The following is a 23453-nucleotide window of genomic DNA, read 5'->3' on the forward strand; positions in this document are numbered from 1 at the left end:
GCTAATGGATCACAAATGAAGTGATTGTAGGACAGAATATAACAGCAATCGCTATGACAACAGCATCCCACCCTGAAGAAAGGGAGCTGAAATATGCATAATTTGTATATTAATTATTATTGGGTAAAATCAGATAAAACAGAAGTTTTATTTTAAAAAATGAACTTAAACCCAAACATCACATAAACTGAATTCAAGTCTGTGAGCATTTCTGCCAAAACATTGCTGCTCCTTTGGTTTAAAGATACATTCATTCTGGTCGAGAAGAGCACAGCTTTAACTCTCTATAGCTCCAGTCCACACGGCTGCAGGTGGGTCTTTCTGACAGTGTTGGTTTGATATGATCCTGATGTGGGTCAGTCTGGAATAAACTGGTTGCTGGTGAGCAGAGAATCCAGAGCACAGCATCGCACAGTGAGGGCAAAGCTTTCTTTTTGAAATAAAGGCCAGCAGAGTCTCTGTGTGTCCAGCCCTGCCGTCCTCGTCCTCCTGCACAACTTTCTCAGAGTTTTTAAACACAAACGTAATAAAGACAGAAAACTTTCCTTTTGTTTTGTTCTAGAATTTTACCATGTGGCACTTTTTTCCTTTTTCCTCCATTTATTCCACAGAACACAACACAGCACTGAAGAAACACTCATTTCTTCTGCTCTTCTGTGTGTGTGTTAAATACTGCTGGTAGGTCAGAGGGTAAAGTAGTGTTTTTCTTTACTGCAGTCGTGACCAGAACTGAGAAATATCCGACTCTGCTCCGGGGATCTGCACCGGGACTGAAACTCCAGGGGAAATGAGTCCTACACACAAAAACACAAACACACACACACACAAACAAAAACATCAGTCAAACATTCCTAAATCTTACGTATGATCCAGCACATTGTTCAGCAGGCTGACAAAACTGTAAATTAATATTTTCATTTGTTCTAAATATGTGCTGAATAAAACGTGATCACTGAACTATCAAGAGTCCCTTTCAAATTTAAAGGAATTTTAATGAATCTGAAACGTTTATTATTCAAAAAAACTTGGTAATTTTACATAAATGTTGGCCAAAGGATTTTCTGTTAGGCAGTTAGCACAGTGAATGAAGTGTAGAGTTGCAGTGATTAGTGAATGTTCACTAGATCTCCTTGGCGACAGAGAAACTTAGCATGTAACTTTAAAATCGCTTTCTGACATCACCAATCTTAAACAGGCTCCGCCTACCTGTAGAGGTGGTACCAGAGGTTGACATTGATTGGCTGTTCATGTGTGCCTGCATATGAGGGGATGGAAATGTGTCGTAGCTCCGCCCATTCACTGGCGTACTGGTGGGCAGCATGCAGGAGTAGGAGGCCTGGCTAGGCTATGAGGAGAGAATATAAGTATGTATATACACTTTTCAAAAAATATAAAGGAACACTTTGAAAACATCATGCAAAATGCAAAAATCTTTTCTGATATGGACTGGGTAATGCCACATTGATTGATGGAAATGAAAACTATCACCCTACAGAGGGTTAAATTCAAAGACACCTCGTATACATTGCCTGGCGAAAAATAAAGTTGCTACCTGGATTTAACTAAGCAAGTAGGTCATTATCTTTTAGCTGGCAACAAGTTTTTTAACCCTAACTGCTGCAATGATTTGCTTCTAATTTCTTAAACAACCATGTGGAAAGACACATCCTGTGGTCGTGGACAAGATTTCAGTCTGATTGAGAAGGGTCAAATCATTGCTGAAGTTCTTAAAATTGGGTTAAGTCCAAGAAAAAATCCTGAATGATCGTGATCGCTGATCACTTAAGTGTTTGGTGAAATCAAATCGAATAACAACAACAGTAGAACTCAGGGCTATGTTTAATAGTGACAGTAAGAGCATTTCCACATGTACAATGTGAAGGGAACTCAATGAATTGGGAGTGAGCAGCTGAGTAGCCTTAAGAAACCACTAATCAGTGAGGCTAACTGGAAAAACGTCTTCAGTTTGATAGGCAGCATAAAGATTCAACTCTGGAGCAATGAATGGAAGAAGGTCATGTGGTCTGATGAGTCCAAATTTACCCTGTTCCAGAGTGATGGAGCATCAGGATAAGAAGAGAGGCAGGTGTAAGACTTGATGCTCCCATCATGTCTAGTGTCTACTGTTCACAGGCCTGTGGATATATTACTGATTACTGAATATAGACCAGGTTATTCCATCAATGGATTTTTTCTTCCCTGATGAACATGGGTATATTCCAAGATAACAGTGCCAGGATTAATGGGTCTGGAATAGTGAAAGAGTTCAGGGTTCAGGGAGCATGAGATCATCATTTTCACACATGGATTCACACACAGAGTCCAGATCTTAACCTCATTGAGAATCTTTGGGATGTGCTGGATGGAGAATAGCTGCTTTGTGCAGTGGTCAGACTCTACCATCATCAATGCTGCTGCAAGATCTTGGTAAAAAAAAATATAGACCAGAGCATCTCTAAGGTCCTGGAGATTCAGAAATGCAGCCTGCCAGTGTCAGATCAATTGTCAAACGTATTAATTCCTTCTTCCTATAGGTACTGACTGCATACTCTTGCCAGGCATTGTCCTGCACCATAAGGAACCCAGCACCCACTGCACTGATGTAGGGTTTGTCAGTGGGTCCATAACTAATCTAATTGTGTAGCCTGTAGAGGTCTGTAGAGGTCGTTGACACACTCTACACACACTACACACTATGATACACACCCCAAAATGTTCTTATAGTAAAATGTAAAGTAAAAGGGATTCTAATATCTTGATTTTAAAACGTTCTTAAAAATGTTTTTTTTTGTGTGCAAATTTACAGATGAACACAACTATGACACTAAGTGTAAGTAATAGGAAATCTTTTTATTTAGAGCGTAATTTTAATACATTTATTTTGGACTGTTTTAGTATTTCTTTCGCACTGTAATTCTATCTAATCAAAGTCATTTAAAACTTATAAATAAAATGTGACAACATCTATCTAAAATTAACAACCCCACTACTGCTGTTTACCTGTGCTAGTTCCAGTTATTTACAGGTTCTATTTCATGCCTACTGAACACCAGACAAATATTTTCAGACCTGAATACCTGAATTACGATAGCCTCGGTGGATTGTGATGGCATGGCCTTTTTACCAGTTAGCCTCTCTCTGTCTGAAAGCCAGAGCCAGTCATTTCCCTACAGCAGATTACAGCGTCCTGTCAGTGCTAATAACCAGCTTTACTTCAAAGTTCACTGTTTTTGAGTGACTTTCAGTGCCTTGCAAATGTGTTTGGCCCCCTTAAACTTTTCAACCTTTTGACACATTTCAGACTTCAAACATAAAGATAGGAAATTGTAATTTTTTTGTGAAGAATCACCAACAAGTGGGACACAATCGTAAAGTAAAACAAAATTTATTGGATATTTTAAACTTTTTGTAGAAATAAAAAAGTGGGGCGTGCAATATTATTCAGCCCCTTTACTTCCAGTACAGCAAACTCACTCCAGAAGTTCAGTGAGGATCTCTGAATGATCCAATGTTGACCTGAATGACTGATGATAAATAGCATCCACTTGTGTGTGATCAGGTCTTCCTATAAATGCACCTGCTCTGTGATCAGAGTCTCAGAGTTCTGTTTAAAGCTTCAGATGATTGAGCATCATGAAGACCAAGGAACACCGGAGCCGGATTTGGATACAAATAGATTTCCCAAACATCTGAAGCACTGTGTAAGCGATCATATTGAAATGGAAGGAGAATCAGACTACTGCAAGTCTACCAAGACCTGGCCTTCCCTCTAAACTTTTAGCACAAACAAGGAGAAGACTGATCAGAGATGCAGCCAAGAGGCCCATAAACACTCTGGATGAACTGCAGAGATCTACAGCTGAGGTGGGAGACCCTGTCCATAGGACAACAATCAGTCTTACACTGCACAGATCTGGCCTTTATAGAAGAGTGGCAAGAAGAAAGCCATTTCTCAAAGATATCCATAAAAAGTCTTGTTTAAAGTTTGCCATAAGCCACCTAGGAGACAAACATGTGAGAGAAGGTGCTCTGATCAGATGAAAACAAAATCAAACTATTTGGCCACAATGCAAAAAGTTATGTTTGGCGTAAAAGTAACACTGCTCATCATCCTGAACACACCATCCCCACTGTCAAACATGGTGGTGGCAGCATCATGGTTTGGGCCTGCTTTTCTTCAGCAGGGACAGGGAAGATGGTTAAAAATGATGGGAAGATGGATAAAGGCAAATACAGGACCATTCTGGAAGAAAACCTGTTGGAGTCTGCATAAGACCTGAGACTGGGACCGAGATTTATCTTCCAACAAGACAATGATCCTAAACATAAAGCAGAATCTACAATGAAACGCTTCACAAATAAACATATACAGGTTTTCAAATGGCCAAATCAAAGTCCAGACCTGAATCCAGTGGAGAATCTGTGGAAAGAGCTGAAAACTGCTGTTCACAAACCAATGCTCTCCATCCAACCTCACTGAGCTCCAGCTGCTTTGTAAGTAATAAAGGACAAAAATTTCAATCTCTCGAGGTGCGAAACTGACAGAGACAAACCCCATGCAACTTGCAGCTGTTATCACAGCAAACGGTGGTGCTACAAAGTATTAACGCCCCACTTTTCTATAAAAAAAAATATAATATCCAATAAATTTTGTTTGCGATTGTGTCCCACTTGTTGATTCTTCACAAAAAAAATCTATTTCATGTCTTTATGTTTGAAGCCTGAAATGTGGCAAAAGGTTTAAAAGTTCAAGGGGCCAAATACTTTTGCAATAGAATAGTTTTGGTTAAGCATTGTGGCTTGTATTACATGTGCTAAACTCACCAACAAGTATGCTTGTGGCTAACGATTCATACACCTGGGCTCTGATACATTTTATTCCCTTAGGTCACCATAGCTAGTCAACCTAGTCAAGCCTCTCTTTAGAGTAGCCTGCATAGCTGCATGGGGAGCCTGGTCTTACAAGAGTGTACACTTGCATGCTCTGCTGGACTGTATTTGGCATCTAATGGTTGTGTTAACATGAATTTTATGTCTGATTTGATATTACAGATTAACATGGACACAAAAGTTTCTGAACACTTTACAAAAGAGTGTTTCTTTAACAACACTCTTTCACGTTCTGCAATTAACCCTCAATTCAGTTACTGTTGCCTTTAATTCAGGGGGGGGGGGGGGGGGGGGTGAGGTTAGTTGTCCACACAGATTCTGCCATTTAAACTGATGGATATTCTGCCCGCTCCTTCGCTGCTTTGGAATCTCCAAATTTAGTGCATACCCCCCAGCTTTGGTTTCAACATGGGCATGGAGTAAATAAGGTGCATAGCAGTTTAGCATTGCAGTTGGCTTTTCTACATGCATAGAGCTCTCCTCAGAAGCTAATGGCTAAGCTAACTATTAGCCTTCCTCTGAGCATTGGGGCTATACAGAGCGCTATTCAGTCGTGAGAGTTGGATTGCACATCTCATCTCACCATTTGGAAGAGGATGACAGCCAAAGTCATTTTGTCCATCGTGATTGACTCTGAATTAGCCTCCCATGGTCTCTACCCTACTAGCCATGCCATCTATGAACTGTTACTAGTGTGCCTGAGGCTCAAAAGATGAGATTGGAACACACGCAGGATAAATGTGTGGCATCATGTACATCACAAGCTCAACACCATCTCACCTGTTTACCATTGTATTAGAGCACCAATACTCCTGGACCATACAGAATTAAACTTAGCAGGTACGTAGCTACAGTTCTAATCATACTCAATCAGCCTCTCAGGCTGTACCATTCAGATTACAGTTTTCCATGATGTGCTGGTTTCCAGTCTTATTGTACCGTCTGTTTAACCAAGGTTCAGTTCCTTATTCACATTAAGTTCATTGCGGGACTGCATTCCTTCCTCGAGCAGAAGCTGCCTGAACTCCAGACTGAAAAGTTCTCTCTCTAGAACTAGTAAAAATTTGAATTTAAATGTAGTGGGATTTTGAAGGATTTCAGTGTGTATTTTTTATGGTCAGACAGCACACACTCTCAAGCACATATTTCAAAATGGAGACTGTAATTACCTGCATAGGGAGGTTATTAGCCATGGTGAAGGTGGGCATGGGCGGCAGGCCACTATAAGAGTTCGTCAAAGCGCCGTCCGACCTGGCCAGCATAGAGCCTGATGTAAAAGTTACTACACAAGACAAAACAAACAAGCATTACTGAGAAAAGCTGCTTTAGATTTAAATTTAAAGCATCAACAATTTTGTCAAATGTATTCTGGTGTGTTCATAATAACCAGGTATTGCTTGATGAGTTTGTTTGGGCAATAATTATTTCAACAAGATTAGGCAGGTGCAAAAAAATGGGCACCCTTGTCGTTTTATTAATTTGAACACCTTTATACACTAATACAATACACTAATAATTGAAACACAAAATTAGTTTGGTAAGCTTATTGAACCTTGACCTAAATGCACAGGTGAATCCAATTATGAGAAAGGGTTAAGGAGCCAATTACAATTTTTTTTCTCCTTTTTGCGTCTTCACTGAAGAGCAGCAACATGAGAGCCTCAAACCAAAACTCTCAAATGACCTGAAAACAAAGACTGTTCAACATCATGGTTTTGGGGGAAGAATACAAAAAGCTATCTCAGAGATTTGAGCCATCAGTTTCCACTGTGAGGAACACAGTGAGGAAGTGGAAGAACCACAGACACAGTTCTTGTTGAAAAATCTCAGATAATCAGAGGAAAAGGGTGAAGAGAATAGTTATAGTCATCCCACAGATCAGCTCCAAACACCTACAACATCATCCTGCTGCACTCTGCATCATTCAGCTATTTAGTGCTCTTTACACAAAGAGAGGCTGTATGGGGGAGTAATGTAGAAGAAGACTTTTCTGCACCACAAACAGAGTAGCTTGAGGTAAAGCTAAAGCTAAAGCACATGTGGACAAGCCAGCTTAATTTTTGAATAAGGTGCTGTGGACTGATGAAGCTAAAATTGAGTTGCACTTGACAGGAATGTGTAAAAAATTGAATATTGAATTAAAGTGCTCCAGTTTTACTATGGGTAATTAAGGTTTCCAGAGAGATTTACTGAGATCTGGAATCAGGAATTTACTGAGAGAGGACTGGGACTTACCAGGAGTGCTGGGCTGGGGAATGTGCTGGTAAATGCTGGTGCTGAAGTTGCTGCTGACTGGAACATGACTGGAGTTGCTGCTGACTTGTCGCCTCTGATTCCTCAGCTTTTCTTCTCTCCTCCATTTGGCTCTTCTGTTGGAGAACCAAACCTAACACCATGCAGAAGGAGTCAGGTCTGAATTCACGTTCCAGTCTGACATGTTGTAGAACAGGGGTGTGTGTTATTACCTGTATTCTTGCCTCTGGGAGATCGATTTTGGCTGCAAGTCTTTCTCTTGCAAACACGTCAGGATAGTGAGTTCTTTCAAACTCTGAAATGCAGTGTAAAAACGAGAGGTTATTGTATGAAGGTCAACTGGAAGATAAAATAAGAGCAAGTGGGATTTTATGTAATAACCTTTTTCCAGGGCTTCAATCTGTTCCTGAGTGAAAGATGTGCGATTTCTTTGTAATTTTCTTTTCAGCTGCAGCCGTATCTGGGTTTCGTCCAAGTCCTCTCCATTGGAGCTGATGGAATTTGTGTTTTCACTACTGTTCTCCTGCTGCTGGCAACCATCTGAAAGAAGATGATAAAGCTGATAATAAACAATTTTATGAGCTAAATGACATTTTTTTTGTCATTTTGTGTAAATAAAGGTACATCAACCTATAAAAAGTAGTATCTGTTACTGATGTTAGTGACAGGAAACTGCCGTCAGTTCACTGCATTCAAGCTGAGCACAAAGGGCAGAACATGTTAGACTTCCATATTCTTGCAGTGCCAGTGTGTGAAGATGTGCATTCTGTTTAAATTAATATTTAAATATTTATTTATTTAAAAAAATAAATAAATCAGGATATAAATTTTGCCCATATCATTCAGCATTATGTTCATCATATTTAACTTTTTACCCTTTATGGTGAACCATGCCTTTTTTTTGCTTTCTGTGCTGTAGACTTTATGGGAGTCTAAAGGCCTATTGAAGTGACCACCAGCACATTTCATATGGCAAAAAAACACCAGGAAAAAAAGGAGAACCATTAAACTGTACATTTGGAGAAATGCCACCAGAACCTGTTGCAAAGATACTAATCTTCAGATAACAAAATAGAAAAAGATTTCCTGGAGGTATGTGGTGCTCAGCATCATGCAACACAAGAATCCAGTCAACAGGTCTTACAGCTCACCATGATAAACCCTATACCCCACTGTCAGGAGTACCATTAAACTGTAAGAAAGATCCCCCAGTGAAGACACTTTAAACTTCTGCTATGTAAGGGTGGGCTGGTAGAAATAATAGGTGGAAAATTTGGGTGGCAAAAACATTAAATATGAATAAGTGATCTAAATAGTAATTATATACGTTGAGTTAAAAGTCGCAGGACACTTTTATTTCAGAATCGAAATTTGGCAGCTTTCAAGATGTCCCAGACATTGCCTAAAGATGCTGGGGGTATTCAGTTATATTATTTCCCCTTTTATTTATTTTCCCTTTTGTTTAGAAAATACAACAGAAAAAAACATGTTTCCTAGAAAGCACTGTCTGATAAATATTGAGATGTTTTTTTTCTGTACAAAACGCACCTGTTTACACTATTGAAGCAGTGCATTTGGGTGAGGCTCAACATAAAAGTTTAAAGCTTGCTGTCTAATGACTGCCCACCCAATTAGAATGAACTGGACTGTATTTTCTGTGGTTAAAAAAATAATACCTGTGATTGGTTGAGCAAGACCCATTTAAGTGGACTGAGCCAACCCTGCCCATCTGCCACTAGCCTTAACATACGTTCTCTTTGTTGCGAGGAGAAGTTAAAATGCTTTAAATTAGCCATTAAAGCATTGCAATAATTTGTGTTTATTAATTTAGAGATTAGTTGCAAGGTAAAGCACAGTGTTTTAGGATTTCCCATAAACTGTAGCTTTTAATCCACACATCAGCATTATTGGTATTTGATATTATCTAAGACAACCAGATCTGTACTCCCAAAAAACATATTTCAACACCTTTGTTGACTGTTGGTGGTTTTAATAACTTTTCTTTTTTTTTTCGTGCAAAATTGTTTAACCATAGATCAAAGAAAAAAATAATGGTGGAAATAAATGTATTAATGTATGTTATCGTACACATTTTGTAATAAGATTTAATTGTTGTAATTATTAAATAAAAATATAAATTGTTTTGTTGTAATTTTCAGACTCACCTTGGTTTGGATGACCAGGTGCTGCAGTTCCAGGGTACCACCCAGGCCGTGCCCCCCATGTGCCAATTTGACCGTTCAACATCCTCAGCTTATCATACACACCATCCACCCCCACCTGCTGCTTCTCACTGGCCAGGTTACGCAGAACTCGGTTTATGGAGGAAACCTGATGAGAACAGGACGAGAGAGAGAGAGAGAGAGAGAGAGAGAGAGACTGTGAGTCGTGTCTCAGCAGTTGTGTTTGAGTCAGTTGTTTTGTATTGTTGAATAGTTTATATGGGGTAGTGAATAATCTGAAGTGGATACTGAACAAGTCATAGTTAATAATTAAGTATAAGATAGTAAATACTGAATAATTGTTAGTGTACTTTGAATAACCAATAATAAATACGGAATAACATACAGTATTATAAATTAAAATTGTAGTTTAGTAATTAAATGCACAGTGATTGTGATGTGAATTAGATTAACAGTGATGTGGTCTCACGCTGGGGATGTTTTCATTGGAGCAGATTCCCTCGCTGAGCAGCCTGTCCCTGATCTCCCAGGCGAAGATGGACGGACACTCGTGTTTATACTGGGCGATTTTACCGACCACTTCAGGAGTCGCTACCCGCGGTTTACTGCCCCCAATCGCTCGCGGACGAATAGAACCGGTTTCATAATACCTGCCCAGGATTTTACTCACACAGCCGTTCGACACCTGCACACACAAATACACACAAATACACATATAGAGCTTAGAATACAGTTTAATTCAGTCATTTACGCTTCAAATTGTTGAGACATATAATTTGGAATTCCACTCATTTTTTTCTCATTTGAACATTTAGAATTTGGGCCAATTACCTTCCACAACACAAGGAGGGTGAAGACCAATCAATGCCTCCTCCGATACATGTGAAGTGAAACTATTTTTTTAAACCTCAGAGCACTCGGAGGAAAGCGCAGCGACCCAGCTCTGATACATCAGCTAACTGATGCCTGTGTGTGTGTGTGTTTGTATGTGTGTGTTTACCTGCAGTATGCGGGAGATGTCGCAGGGTCGAGCTCCACTGTGAGCAAGCTCTACAATCTTCTGCCTTGTCGTGTCCGGCAGCGGCCGACCGTTTACAAACACACCACCCAGCTGATTTACCCCACTGTGACCTACGTGCACACACACACACATACGCACACACACATACGCACACACACACACACACACACACACACACGAAACAGAAAGCAATAAGATACTGCTTATCCTCAACACCATCAGTGTAAGAGCCATATAAGGTTTAATTCATTTTAAGTATAATGTAGTTAAAAAGGTAAAAATATATTAAAAGTAATTGTCAGGAAATGGGGATGACCCAGGCAGAGAGACGAGGAGACGGACGCAAGTGCAGGTAGGGTGAGAAATGAATAATTTAATAAATATATATAAATAAACCAGGAAACGAGAAACAAGTAAACACTTAAACATAAAACAGGGAGAAATATACAAGGATCAAGGGAGTGAACTAAATAAATTAAACTAGATAAACAAATAACCAAAAACCAAAACAAACGAGAGAAACCAGAGAACATAAACTAAACCAACAAGAGATAATAAATAGCAAAATAAACTGGGAGTAAATAAACAAAGAAACAAACGAGGGACTGAATAAATACAATACTAAACAAGGCAGGGATATATACATGGAAAACTAACAAGAGGCTAAACTAGACAGGGAAAAACTAAACTAGACAAGAATAAATAAACTAAGCAGGGAACTAAAGGGAACAAGAAACAAGAAGATGTAAACAAGGAACTAGGGCTAGGGCTAAGGCTGAAATCACAAAGAGACACGAAGAGACAAACAACAGGGGTTAGTGCAAAGACCGACGGAGACAAAGTGGCAGAGGAGGGCTATTTAAAGAAACAGGAAACGCACTATAATTGGAAACACCTGGGGAAGGGGCGGAGCTACAAATGAGACAAGTGGTGGAAAGGTACTGAGACGGGAGACACAGGGGAGCATAGGTCACGTGGGGAAGACACACAGAGACAGGAGACGAGACCAGGATGTGACAGTAATTGAATAAAAATTCATAACAATTGTATTTTCTAAAATACATAAATGCATAATTTAGTAATGTAAAACTTTTAAAGAACAGTTCTGTATTTTAGTCTTCTGTCAGTAACTCGTGCCACTGCATGCACGTTAGTGAGCAGATTGCTCTTAGATACGTTGAAAGCAACCCAGATTTTGCGTTTTTTAAATACTGATTGTTAGACTTACAGCAAATTACAATCAGTAATTCAGTAATTCCAATCAGATTTTCTTATATTCCAGTTGTATTTCTGAACTCAATCACCTGGTTACCAGATTACTGAATCCAGTCAGAGTCAGGAAGACATGCTCCCATCCTGAGCTCAGGACTTCAGTGTGTGTGTGTGTGTGTGTGTGTGCTGTCACTTTCACTCTCTGTTTCTGCTGCAGTGACACACACTCGCCCGACTGACACAGTGACCGAAACTGACTATTTAGGCCTTTGGGTGGGCCAGCCAAACACACACACACACACACACACACACACACATTCACTCACCAATTCAGCACAAAGTGCTGTTCCCATAATTCTCAAGCATTTCTCCTTTCAATAGTTTAAGTTCTCTGCATTCTATGATCTCAGTAAAGAACATGCTAAAACATCTTAATATTATAATATAACAGAATGGAAAGTAGTGTGTGTATGTGTTAGTGGGTGTTTTTATGTGCTGCATTTGATTCTTGAAATTTTATCCCATGTAATTCACTGGTTGGCACCATAGTCAGGACTGCATCCCATTCACTTTAATATTAAGGGCCTTTGGGACACTGTTTATGCAGGGTGGGGTAGAAAGCACTTAAATACAATATCTTTTACTTACTGGAAGATCACAAGGCACCCATATATGGGCACTCATTAAAACATAGTTGTTTATTTAGAGACACATTTTCAAACTTTATTTCAAGAAGAGGCACCCTAGTGGGCACTAAATCACACAGGTAGTCACAAGTAGTGCAGCCAGTGGTGCTCTTTGTCTAATTTGTGCCACTCTAGAGGGCACTTCAGCTGATCTTTTTCAAAAATGGGATCAGTGCTCCTAAATTTCCTATATAATGAAGCTGACGGGATTGAATTAGTGCATGTCATCCTGGATGACATGTTTTCCCTTTTTTGGCATTTTATTCTAGAAATGTTGATTTGAAATATTAATTTGAAAGAGCCAAATGTATATATAATTCCAGAAACACTGACAAAACACCTCAAATATACAATTTAGGACTATTAAACCACCCCTAAAACTACAGGCGGATCTCAATAAATTAAAATATAAACGAAAAGTTAATTATTTCAGTAATTAAATTAAAAAGTGAAAACTAATATATATAGATTTATTACACAGTGATCTATTTCAAGTTTTTTTATGTTAATTATTATGGCTTACAGACAATGAAAACCCAAAAATCAGTATCCCCAAAAATTAGAGCATTAGAAAACAGTTAAAACAGTCATTTTAGATTCACTCTAAGTGACCCAGTGCTATACCCAAAGTCTTGTATTTAGATGTAAGTAAAGTGTGTGTTTCATGTGGAATATAAGCGGAGAATGTAGAGAGGCTGCTTGAGGTCTCGTGTGAAGTTTCCACCAGTTAAGGTTTGAGGAGTCATGTCATCTGTTGGTGCACAGCACAGTATCTACCAAGACATTGGCATCTGCCCAAAGTGCCACAAAAGCTAACACCTGTTTTATTAGCCACAGTATCCCTGCGTTTGATTGGCCAGTAAACTCACCTGACCTAATACAGAAGTAAAACCCCATACAGAATCTGTGGGTTATTGTGAAGAGGAAGATGACACCTCAGCAGTACTACAGGCTGATCATCTCCATGCCACACTGCAAAAGGAACCCTGACCAACCAAGTGCAAATATTGTACATGTTCATGTACACTGTTCAGAAGACCAACATTTCTGCATTAAAAATTATTTTTGTTAATTGGTTTAATATCATGTTCTAATTTTCTGAGATACTGACTTTTTTTATAATCATCTATTTAAAAAAATGCTAAAAATGTTTTTATTATGAAGTGTCACCCTGATGTGTAATGAATCTATGTATAAGTTTCACTTTTTAAATAACTAAAATTAATTAACTTTTCGAAGAGATTTTTTTTGGATGCACCTGTAAAGCTAGTGAAGCACAGCTAAAACATGCCTGACAACATTCTTAAAGACTCCAAAACAATAACGTCAGTACCACTCTAGAAACACTATTTGAACAAACTGAAAACATTTTTAAATTACTTTTGCCAGTGCTTGAGATACCCCAGAAACCCTGCCAAGCATGCATCAAAATGCCTCAAAATGAGCCTGAAACTCTCCTTGAAGGAGTTATCAGAAGGAAATGAGAAGGAGTTTCAGAACACCAGAGAGTTTTCTGCCTCACCCATCCCTCCACAGACACCAAGCTCACTCGGGTTGCCAGGCTGAGGACACTGAACCTACACGAATGAGTGGCAGGCAATTTCAATAACTTCTACCACACCAAACAAAGTTATAAACCAGCTCCTGTGGATTTTACATTTTACTTTATCTGTAGTTAGCTAACTACAGATAGCTGGCTAGCTAGCTAACCCATCTGCTAATTAATCAATGCAGCTAATGCATAATATAAAAAAAACAATGCATAAAAGTGTAGAGTATTCAAATACACAAGAACATTTTAAGCTCTAAAACACCCAGAAACAGCCCTAAAGCAGTCCTGAAGAAACGGTGGGGGACTGATTAATGGACCCTTATGCCCTAAAGTGTGGCTTTTATACTGTCAAAGAAGTGAAAAAGTGCCTTATTGGCTGCCCTTCTTTTGGGGATAAATTAATTAAGTGCCTGATAGATTGCACCTTCTTGAAATAAATGATGATAAATAAATAATGTTTACTACACGGTGTCCCAAATACCTTTAACAGTAGAGTAAATGCAACAGGATGCAGTGTTGTATATGGTTCTCCTCCTACAGGTACCAGTGGATTAACTGTGACGCAGTTCTCTGATTGGTGTATCTAGATGAGTGAGAATGAGGGGAAGTTTTCTTATTGTGTCCCATCAGTGGATTAAATGTGATGTGGTGCTCCATAGATGCTCTCATTAAAGAATAAACTCCGTTTGATGGTTAAAGACAAAGTAAAATGCTGTCAGTGATAATAATTAATTCCAGCTGTTAAATGTGCATATATTCCCTCCATGTAAGAATTCAGATTAGCCACACCCCCTGTAGACTGTTCTAATAACAGAATTTGATCAGTGATCTTAATCAGGGATGAATAATAATTTATTATACAGAGATATCAGAGCTTTTTTCACACCGTTTGGACTCCATGTCATGCAGGAGTTGCCTTTCGAAATGTTCAATACTGGTTAATTAAAAGTAACTGAAATAGTGTCAGTATCACAGTAAAGTGTGTGTTTGTGTGTTCAGAAAGTATACTTACTGTTTTGCATTATAGAGGCCACTCCGGTTTCCCATGAGGTCTGATTATGGAACTCTGATAATAAGGAGAGAAATAAATTAGTGTGTAAATGAGTGTTTAAAGTGTGTTAATGCTTTTTTCTTAACTGTTCTAGTGTCTCTGAATATGTGTAATTGTCTTAGTACGTGTTTGAGTAACAGCCCTTCACTTTGGATCATTTTAATACCCTTCAATAAAGCTGTTTATTGTTATTATTAGTAATATAAGCATTATTACATGATTATAATTATTGTTACAACACCAAATCCGAAAACTTTGTGAAAGTATGGAAAATGCAAATAAAAAATATTTCTTATATGTACTTGACTTTACTTGACCTGATATGTATTTGAGTGCAGACAGTATGAACTCAATATATTTTATGATTTGTCTGTTCAGCTTAGACTCAGTTTAAATTTAACACACAGCTGCCCAATCCACATACACAACATGCTAAATGCCTTACACTCCTGGACTAAGCCAACACACCCAAAGCTCCGTAGTACTACTGCACACTGTTGGAATAAACACTACTAACTTGGGTTTTTTGAGTGTTAAGTGTGTCATAATATTCATGTTCACAGATATACAGGCTATTTACACTTAGCTAGCATGCAGCATGTGCAACATACATGTTGCATATGCTGTAACACAAAAACAACTATATATAGGGGTGTGAAAAGGTATTTAACCGCTTACAGATTTATTCAGCTTTTTTGCATTTTTATCATACTTAATTTTTTTAGATTATCAAACATCAAAGTTTAATTTGAGACAAATGTAACTTAAGTAAATATAAAAAAGCTGTTTTCAAATTATGATTTTATTTATTAAAGAAAAACACTATCTAAACTAATCTATTCCTTTGTGAAAAAGTGTAAATTATCCGTGATTAATCACACTTTATGGAACGCTGAGTTCAATTCATTGCCTACAACCAGGTCTGATTACTGCCAGACCTGTAGAATAAAGGAAACACTTAAATAGAACCTGTCTGACAACATGAAGCAGATAAAAGATCTGAAAAAACAACACATTATGCCCCGATCAGAGAAAAAACAAACAAATTATCATCTGTCAGTTTAGAAAAGGTTATAAAGTCATTTCTAAAGCTTTGGGACTCCTGAGAACCACAGTGATTCACTATTATTCACTAATGTAGAAAACATGTAACACTGGTGAACCTTCCCAGGAGTGGCCAGCTGACCAAAATGATTCCAATAGGGGATGGAAAACTCATCCAGGAGGTCTCAAAAGAACCCAGAACAACATTTAATAAACTGCATTTAATGAAGTCTCACTCGCCTCAGTTAAGATTAGCAAAAATTAGCAAAAAACACTGCAGATCAAAAAAAAAAAAAAACACAACAGCCCATCTCACATTTACCAACAAACAACTTCTTCCCCAGGACTTAGGGTAAATATTTTTTGGACTGACGTAACAAAAGTGGAGCTTATTGGTAGGTGTGAGTCTCGTTACTTCTGGCATAAAACTAATATATAATTTCAGAAAAAGAACATCATACTGAACATAAAACATGGTGGTGGTAGTGTGATGGTCTGGCGCTGCGTTGCTGCTTAGGGTCTGGACAACATGCTGTAATAGCTGGAACCAGGAATTCTAATGTTTATCAGACAATCCTGAAGGAGAATGTCCGGCCATCTGTCCGTGGCCTCAAGCTCAGGTGTACTTGGGTTCTGCAGCAGGACAGTGATTCAAATCACTCAAACAATTCCACCTTTGAATGGCTTTAAAAAAGAAGGTTTTAGAGTAGCCTAGTCACAGTTTGATTAAGATGCTTTGGGATGATCTTAATCAGGCGGTTCATGCGGGAAAACCCTCAAAGGCTTGTTGCCAGTTATCAGTAAAGCTTGATTGCATTTGTTGCCGCCAAGGTTGACCCTTGGTTATTAGATTTAGGGGAGCAAACACTTTTTCACACAGGGCTTGTTTTGGATATTTTTTTTCCTTTAATAAATAAAATTATATTTTAAAAAGTGCTTTTTATATTTACTCAGGTTATCTTTGTTGGATATTTAAGTTTGATTGATAATCTGATAAATATCAGTATGATAGAAAAGCAAAAACAAAAGAAATCTGTAGAAAGGCAAAAACTTTTTCACAGCACTGAATATATCCATATAAATAAACACATATTCCATTACATTACATTACATTTAGCAGACGCTTTTGTCCAAAGCGACTTACAATAGTGATGTACATAAAGTAATAGAAGAGTAATAGAAGAGTAATAAAAGAGTAATAAAATTCCAATGCAGCAACATTTCAAACTCTATTGCTTTCTAAAAAAAACAGTACAGTACTGTTTGACAGTATTAAATAGACTTTCGGGATTGTACACTCCAGGACAGTGGATTACACTGTAGCAGCTCTGATTAGGTTGGACACACTGAACATCCTGAAAACTGAAAAAACTCTGAAAAATCTCATCCATATTCTTCCCTGTTTCTATTGTAGTTTTTTGTCAAAAATAACAATGAAGAGTTTTCAACCTAAGACAGCTGGGTTTGGGTAGCTGCTACCCAGCGTATTAAAAAAAATATATAAACACACACACACAGGGTTGTTATAGAATTGCTGGCTGAGTGTGAGATAGAGAATAAATTAACTTATAGTTTAGTGTAGAATGTACATATACTCCTGCACTGGTAGCAGTCTAAGACTAGTGAGAAGCCTTATCTTAACCATGTCCAGAAGTAATGTCCACTTCTCTTGGACGAACCATCACACAGTGGAAATGTAATGTGCAGTCAGACGAATACTGTATTCCAGATCTTGAAAAAATGAACATTATTTGCTCCAGACATCCAGACTATTATCAGTAACAAGTCCCGAAAATATTAACCTGGTACGCTAAACCTGGTAAGCTCATTCTCTACCTTACACTCAGTTAGCTTTTCTAAAGCACACTTTTACCAAACTCTAACTCTGCAACTTCCCTACATTACATACAGCAATACAAATTTAACACCCAGCTGTACCAGATGAAAACTCATCAGAAAAATGTTTAGAAAATTTAAGAAACTGAAAGGAAAAGGAAGAAGACAAGGGCAGAAAAAGAACAAGCAACCAACATCTGGGTCACTTCTTTTAGTTTTCTGGATGCTGGGCAGAGAGTCCATTTAGTGTACTTAGAGTTTTGATCAAATAAAAGCATGTTAGCGATTGTAAAAAAAAAAAAAATAATAAAAACATTTTTGGACAATTGAATAACACACAATAAAATCATAAAAATATGCGTTGTGTCTGATGGGACCGCAGCGATTTTTAGTAAAAAAAATAAATAAAAAAAAACTAATATTTTTTTTTATATCAAAAAACATGTTTAACATCAACAACAAATATTCTAATAATAAAACGAATAATAATAATGCAAAAAAATCCTTTTAAAATTATTATTGTTATTTACTGAAAATAAATTGATACTTGCATTTTAATTTGAGATTATATCATATTAATTACTACATATTCAGGTCTTCCAACGTTTATAAACTATTATACTTTTAAAAAACTATTGAATTTAGAATTTAAAGAATTTAGACAATAGGACTACACTCTAGTTCCAGATTTGATCATTATTAGCTCTGAAATATTTTACACTTAAGAGAGAAGCCGTTTTATCCGGGCTGCAGCGGCTTGTTTAATCCCTCAGCAGCGCGCGCGGGTAATTCACTTATTATACGATACTTCTCACACTGTTAACTTCTACACTGCTCATTTTTACTCTTATACTGCTCACTCCTGCGGTATACTCATTCCTGCACTGCTCACTCCGCTTTTCTCATTTTCACCCCTCACTGCGCACCCTCAGCTCATCCCGCCTTTCTGGAGAAATTAAAATGAACTAATCAATTAATTTAAGGATATTTGGACAGTTTAAAAAAATATTTTAGTAAAGTTTATGTTTAATGTGTATTTATCAATTTCTTAAATAAATGTGATTATAATTAAAATATATAATATTTATAAAATTTCGAAAAATAAAACACCGTTTTGAGTTTTAGATTGTAATCTGCTAAAATGGACCAATACTGAACCGATTTACCACATATTTATCTAAATAGAAATAATTTGTTTCAACAAAATGTTAAATAAATTAAATTTATTTAAATTAACTAAAGCGCGCGAAGCAACTAAACTCAGTCCCAACAACAATCTCCTCAGTCCCGTATTAGCCCACACACACCAGCCATATTAACATTACTGCTACTACTATTAATAATAATAATAATAATAATAATAATAATAATAATAATATTTTTGTCTCGCATTCGTACTCACCCTTTTGCGGCATCGGAGGAGCAAAAACGACACAAACATCCACACACTGTAGGGAGAGAGACTGAGAGGAGCTGAGAGAGAGAGAGAGAGCGAGAGAGAGATCGCTGTGCTGATTGGTGATTGGTGTCTTCTCTCTGCAGCATCAGCGCGCGCGCTCATAAATGCACTCATGCGCGCACATGTTCAGTATTCACATTTGTTCCGTATTTTGGTCGTTTATTTGAGTTGTTGAGGTGACACCAGCACAGTAAAGGCTGTGGTTAGGAAGCCTGAATCTAACCCATTTTTTGTTCTTCAACAACGCTGTATTCTCAGAAAGTTGTTGCTGCATTATGACATTTTTGGGGGTGTAAATATAACAGCTGAAGACTGTTGAGTGACAGTTTGTTTCTCTGCTTTGGTTCTGCTGGATTTTCTTTTCAAGCAGGAACACTTACTGAGGGTCGCGGTTTGTCACTTTCATGTCATGTTTTGAACTGTAAATTAATCAATATGTAAAAGAAATATATCGTTTATACACTATGAGTGCGTCATGGTCGGTGAGATGTATTATGAGAACAGCGTGGTGTGTGGCAGTGTGTATGTGTGTAGTTAAACTAACTTTACCGTGGTGTAGAAAATATATACTCTGCACACTCCTGAAAATAAACTATATTGTTACTGAACCGTATTATTTTATTGCTGAATTTAAAGTCCACAAAACAAACAATACAAATATATATATATATATATTGTGTGTGTATGTGCGTATAAAAATTTAGACACTTATAAGTAACAACGTTTAATAAATATGGTCAGCCGTGATTGGCTAAATTACCACTATTCACTATTATTACAGAGAAAGGGAAAGATAACTTGATACAACTAAATGTGTTCAATTCCAAGTATAACGTGAGTTATCTGTGCCTCTTTTATTTATTTCAGTGTGTGTGTGTGTAAGTTGTGCGGGTGTGCTCGCGCGTTTTATTTACAGCAAGATCATTCAGGTGGAAATGTTGAGCAGGTGAAGCTCCTTAGGCCACAAACCCACAGTTTGTATACAGAACACATCTTAAAGCGATGTTGCAGATTATTGCTTTATTTCACTTTTTCTGCAGGATATTTTAAGATTGCGTTTATTTTTGCAGCACTTTTATATTGAGTGTCATAAATCAGGTTAGATTTGACCGAAAGCGATCCGTTTTTGCGATTAATGAACCATCTTAAGAAGGACGTGAAAAAAAGGTAAATTCAACAAAAAAAATTCCGAAAAGCTGCACAAACTTGAATCTGTTTTATATTATTGGCTGAAAGATGTTCTTTAAAAAATAATAACAACAACAACAATAGCAGCAATAACAGCAATAATAATAATAATAATAATAATAATAATAATAATAATAATAATAATAATAATAATAATAATAACAATAATAATAACAATAATAATAATAATAATAATAACAATAATAATAATAATAATAATAATAATAATAATAATAATTATTATTATTATTATTATTAATGTTATTATTATTATTATTATTATTATTATTATTATTATTATTATTATTATTATTATTATGTTTGAGCACGCTTGTTCGAATTGTTCTAGTAATTTTGTAGTCCACAGGGAAACATATATCTGTAATTAAACAAAAATGTGAAATGACAAATGGCCAAATGTGATCTTTTATGTATTTATTTTTGTGTGTTACATAAGTAAAATAATGAATTGTGTCTAAAATGTGCAGAAAGTTTTTTTTTCTGTTGAACATTTGCTCTATTATTTGCGCTCAGAATGCATACTTTAATAATATTATTATTATTATTATTATTATTTAATTAATTTTACCTCATTCACAACTCTTATAAAACGTAAAACACAATAATTCCTGTCAAGACAGCTCTTTTATAGTCCTCTAGACAAGCTGTGTAACAATGATAATAACAATTATTATTATTATTATTATTATTATTATTATTATTATTATTATTATTATTATTATTATTATTATTATTATTATTATTATTTAAAGAAGACGAAGAAGAAAAATAAGGCTTGTATGTTTTTTTATAAAACGATTTTATTATTTAGTTATTTTTGCGGATCCCTTCTACTTGACAGTAGCTCCCCCCGGCGTTAGTTTTATGTACTGCAGGCAAAAGAGAGTGTTTGGAAGCTTCTTCATGCTGGTCTCATTGTCTCTGTCTTTGTGTGATGTGAACTCAAGCATACTGCTATACATTGTTCATAATATTTCTAATTTTTGTTTCTCCAATATCATAGTTATCATAAAATACAATAATATATCCCTTTATACATCTGTTGTTAACTTTACAGTGAATATACTACCTATAAAGTACCATAGTACAACCTGACAGAACCATAATAAAACAATATTGTCTAGGATAGTACTTCATGGTAGAATCATGTATCAGTATACAATGACCTTAGTTAAAATGCTGGTGTGAATGCTGTAGTGAATACTGAAGTGAATGCAGGAGTGAACACTGGAGTGAATGCTCAAGTGAATGCTGGTGTGAATGCTGTAGTGAATACTGGAGTGAATGCAGGAGTGAACACTGGAGTGAATGCTGGTGTGATTGTAAAAGTGAATGCTGGTGTGATTGTAAAAGTGAATGCTAGAGTGAATGCAGGAGTGAATGCTGAAATGAATATTGGAGTAAATGTTGATGTGTTGGTGTGAATGCTTAAAGTGAATGCTGGAGTGAACACTGGAGTGAATGCTAAAGTGAATGCTGGAGTGAATGCTAGAGTAAATGCTAAAGTGAATGCTGGAGTGAACACTGGAGTGAATGCTAAAGTAAATGCTGGAGTGAATGCTGGAGTGAACACTGGAGTGAACACTGCAGTGAATGCTGAAGTGAATGCTGGAGTGAATGCTAGAGTGAATGCTGGAGTAAACACTGGTGTGAAAGTTGGTGTGAATGTAAGATTGAATGCTGGAGTGAACGTAAAGTGAACACTGGTGTGAAAGTTGGTGTGAATGTAAGATTGAATGCTGGAGTGAACGTAAAGTGAACACTGGTGTGAAAGTTGGTGTGAATGTAAGATTGAATGCTGGAACTAAATGCTAGAGTGAATGTTGATGTGAAGGGTGGTTTAAATATTGGTGTAAATGCTGGAGTGAATGCTTGTGTGAATGTTGGTTTGACTCCTGCTGGAGTGATTGTTAATGTGAATGCTGAAGTGAATGTTGGAGTAAATGTTGGTGTGTTGGTCTGAATGCTGAATTGAATATTGGAGTAAATGTTAATGTGAATGCTGAAGTAAATATTGGAGTAAATGTTGGTGTGAATGCTGAAATTAATATTGGAGTAAATGTTGGTGTGTTGGTCTGAATGCTGAATTGAATATTGGAGTAAATGTTAATGTGAATGCTGAAGTAAATATTGGAGTAAATGTTGGTGTGAATGCTGAAGTGAATTTTGGAGTAAATATGGATGTGTTGGTGTGAATTCTGGAGTGAATACTGGAGTAAACATTGGTGTGAATGCTGAAATGAATATTGGAGTAAATATGGATGTGTTGGTGTGAATTCTGGAGTGAATACTGGAGTAAACATTGGTGTGAATGCTGAAGTAAATATTGGAGTAAATGTTGGTGTGAATGCTGAAGTGAAAATTGAAGTAAATGTTGGTGTGTTGGTGTGAATGCTGGAGTGAATACTGGAGTAAACATTGGTGTGAATGCTGAAATGAATATTGGAGTAAATGTTGATGTGTTGGTGTGAATGCTAAAGTGAATATTGGAGTAAATGGCGTGTTGGTGTGAATGCTGAAATGATTATTGAAGTAAATGTTGGTGTGTTGGTGTGAATTCTGAAGTGAATATTGGAGTAAATGTTGGTGTGAATGCTGAAGTGAATATTGGAGTAAATGTTGATGTGAATGCTGAAGTGAATATTGGAGTAAATGTTGGTGTGTTGGTGTGAATGCTGAAGTGAGTATTGGAGTAAATGTTGGTGTGTTGGTGTGAATGCTGAAGTGAATATTGGAGGAAATGTTGGTGTGAATGCTGAAGTGAATATTGGAGTAAATGTTGATGTGAATGCTGAAGTGAATATTGGAGTAAATGTTGGTGTGTTGGTGTGAATGCTGAAGTGAAAACTGGAGTAAATGTTGGTGTGTTGGTGTGAATGCTGAAGTAAATATTGGAGGATTAGGGGTTAGGGTTATGTTAACCGAAGCAGCTAGGGTTAAGCCTACAGTTGTAATAGGGTTCAATTTAAAGCTGAAGCTAGGGTTAGGGTTAGGGTTAGGGTTATGATAACCAACGTAGCTAGGGTGAAGTTTACAGTTGGAATAGGGATAGGGTTA

At 37.0% G+C, this 23453-nt stretch overlaps 1 protein-coding gene across 2 annotated transcripts; it reads right to left on the reverse strand.

Moving 5' to 3' along the window:
- Positions 1-162: 162 nt before the first annotated feature.
- pax6b (paired box 6b) lies at positions 163-19237 on the reverse strand. 2 transcript variants are annotated; one of them, XM_007239785.4, is made up of 11 exons: positions 19131-19237; positions 14810-14863; positions 10327-10457; positions 9796-10011; positions 9309-9474; positions 7525-7683; positions 7356-7438; positions 7126-7276; positions 6060-6172; positions 1207-1345; positions 163-794 (listed from the first exon to the last, which is right to left on the reverse strand). In XM_007239785.4, exons 1-11 carry the CDS (start codon positions 19141-19143, stop codon positions 709-711), a joined length of 1311 nt encoding a protein of 436 aa, XP_007239847.2. In that variant the 5' UTR covers positions 19144-19237; the 3' UTR covers positions 163-708. The 2 variants fall into 2 exon arrangements, with proteins under 2 accessions (XP_007239847.2, XP_049321660.1); XM_049465703.1 differs by lacking the exon at positions 1207-1345.
- Between the last annotated feature and the right edge of the window lie 4216 nt (positions 19238-23453).

This window comes from Astyanax mexicanus, chromosome 16 (assembly GCF_023375975.1).
Source record: "Astyanax mexicanus isolate ESR-SI-001 chromosome 16, AstMex3_surface, whole genome shotgun sequence".
Classification (NCBI taxonomy): Eukaryota; Metazoa; Chordata; class Actinopteri; order Characiformes; family Acestrorhamphidae; genus Astyanax; species Astyanax mexicanus.

What these genes read in the sequence shown, in the direction of transcription:
- pax6b (XM_007239785.4), bottom strand. An exon ending in TCCCCAGCCCAGCACTCCTG is followed by an intron (nt 6,173 to 7,125) that starts GTAAGTCCCAGT and finishes TGTCTTGTGTAG; the next exon opens with TAACTTTTACATCAGGCTCT. An exon ending in CTAATAACCTCCCTATGCAG is followed by an intron (nt 1,346 to 6,059) that starts GTAATTACAGTC and finishes CTCTCCTCATAG; the next exon opens with CCTAGCCAGGCCTCCTACTC.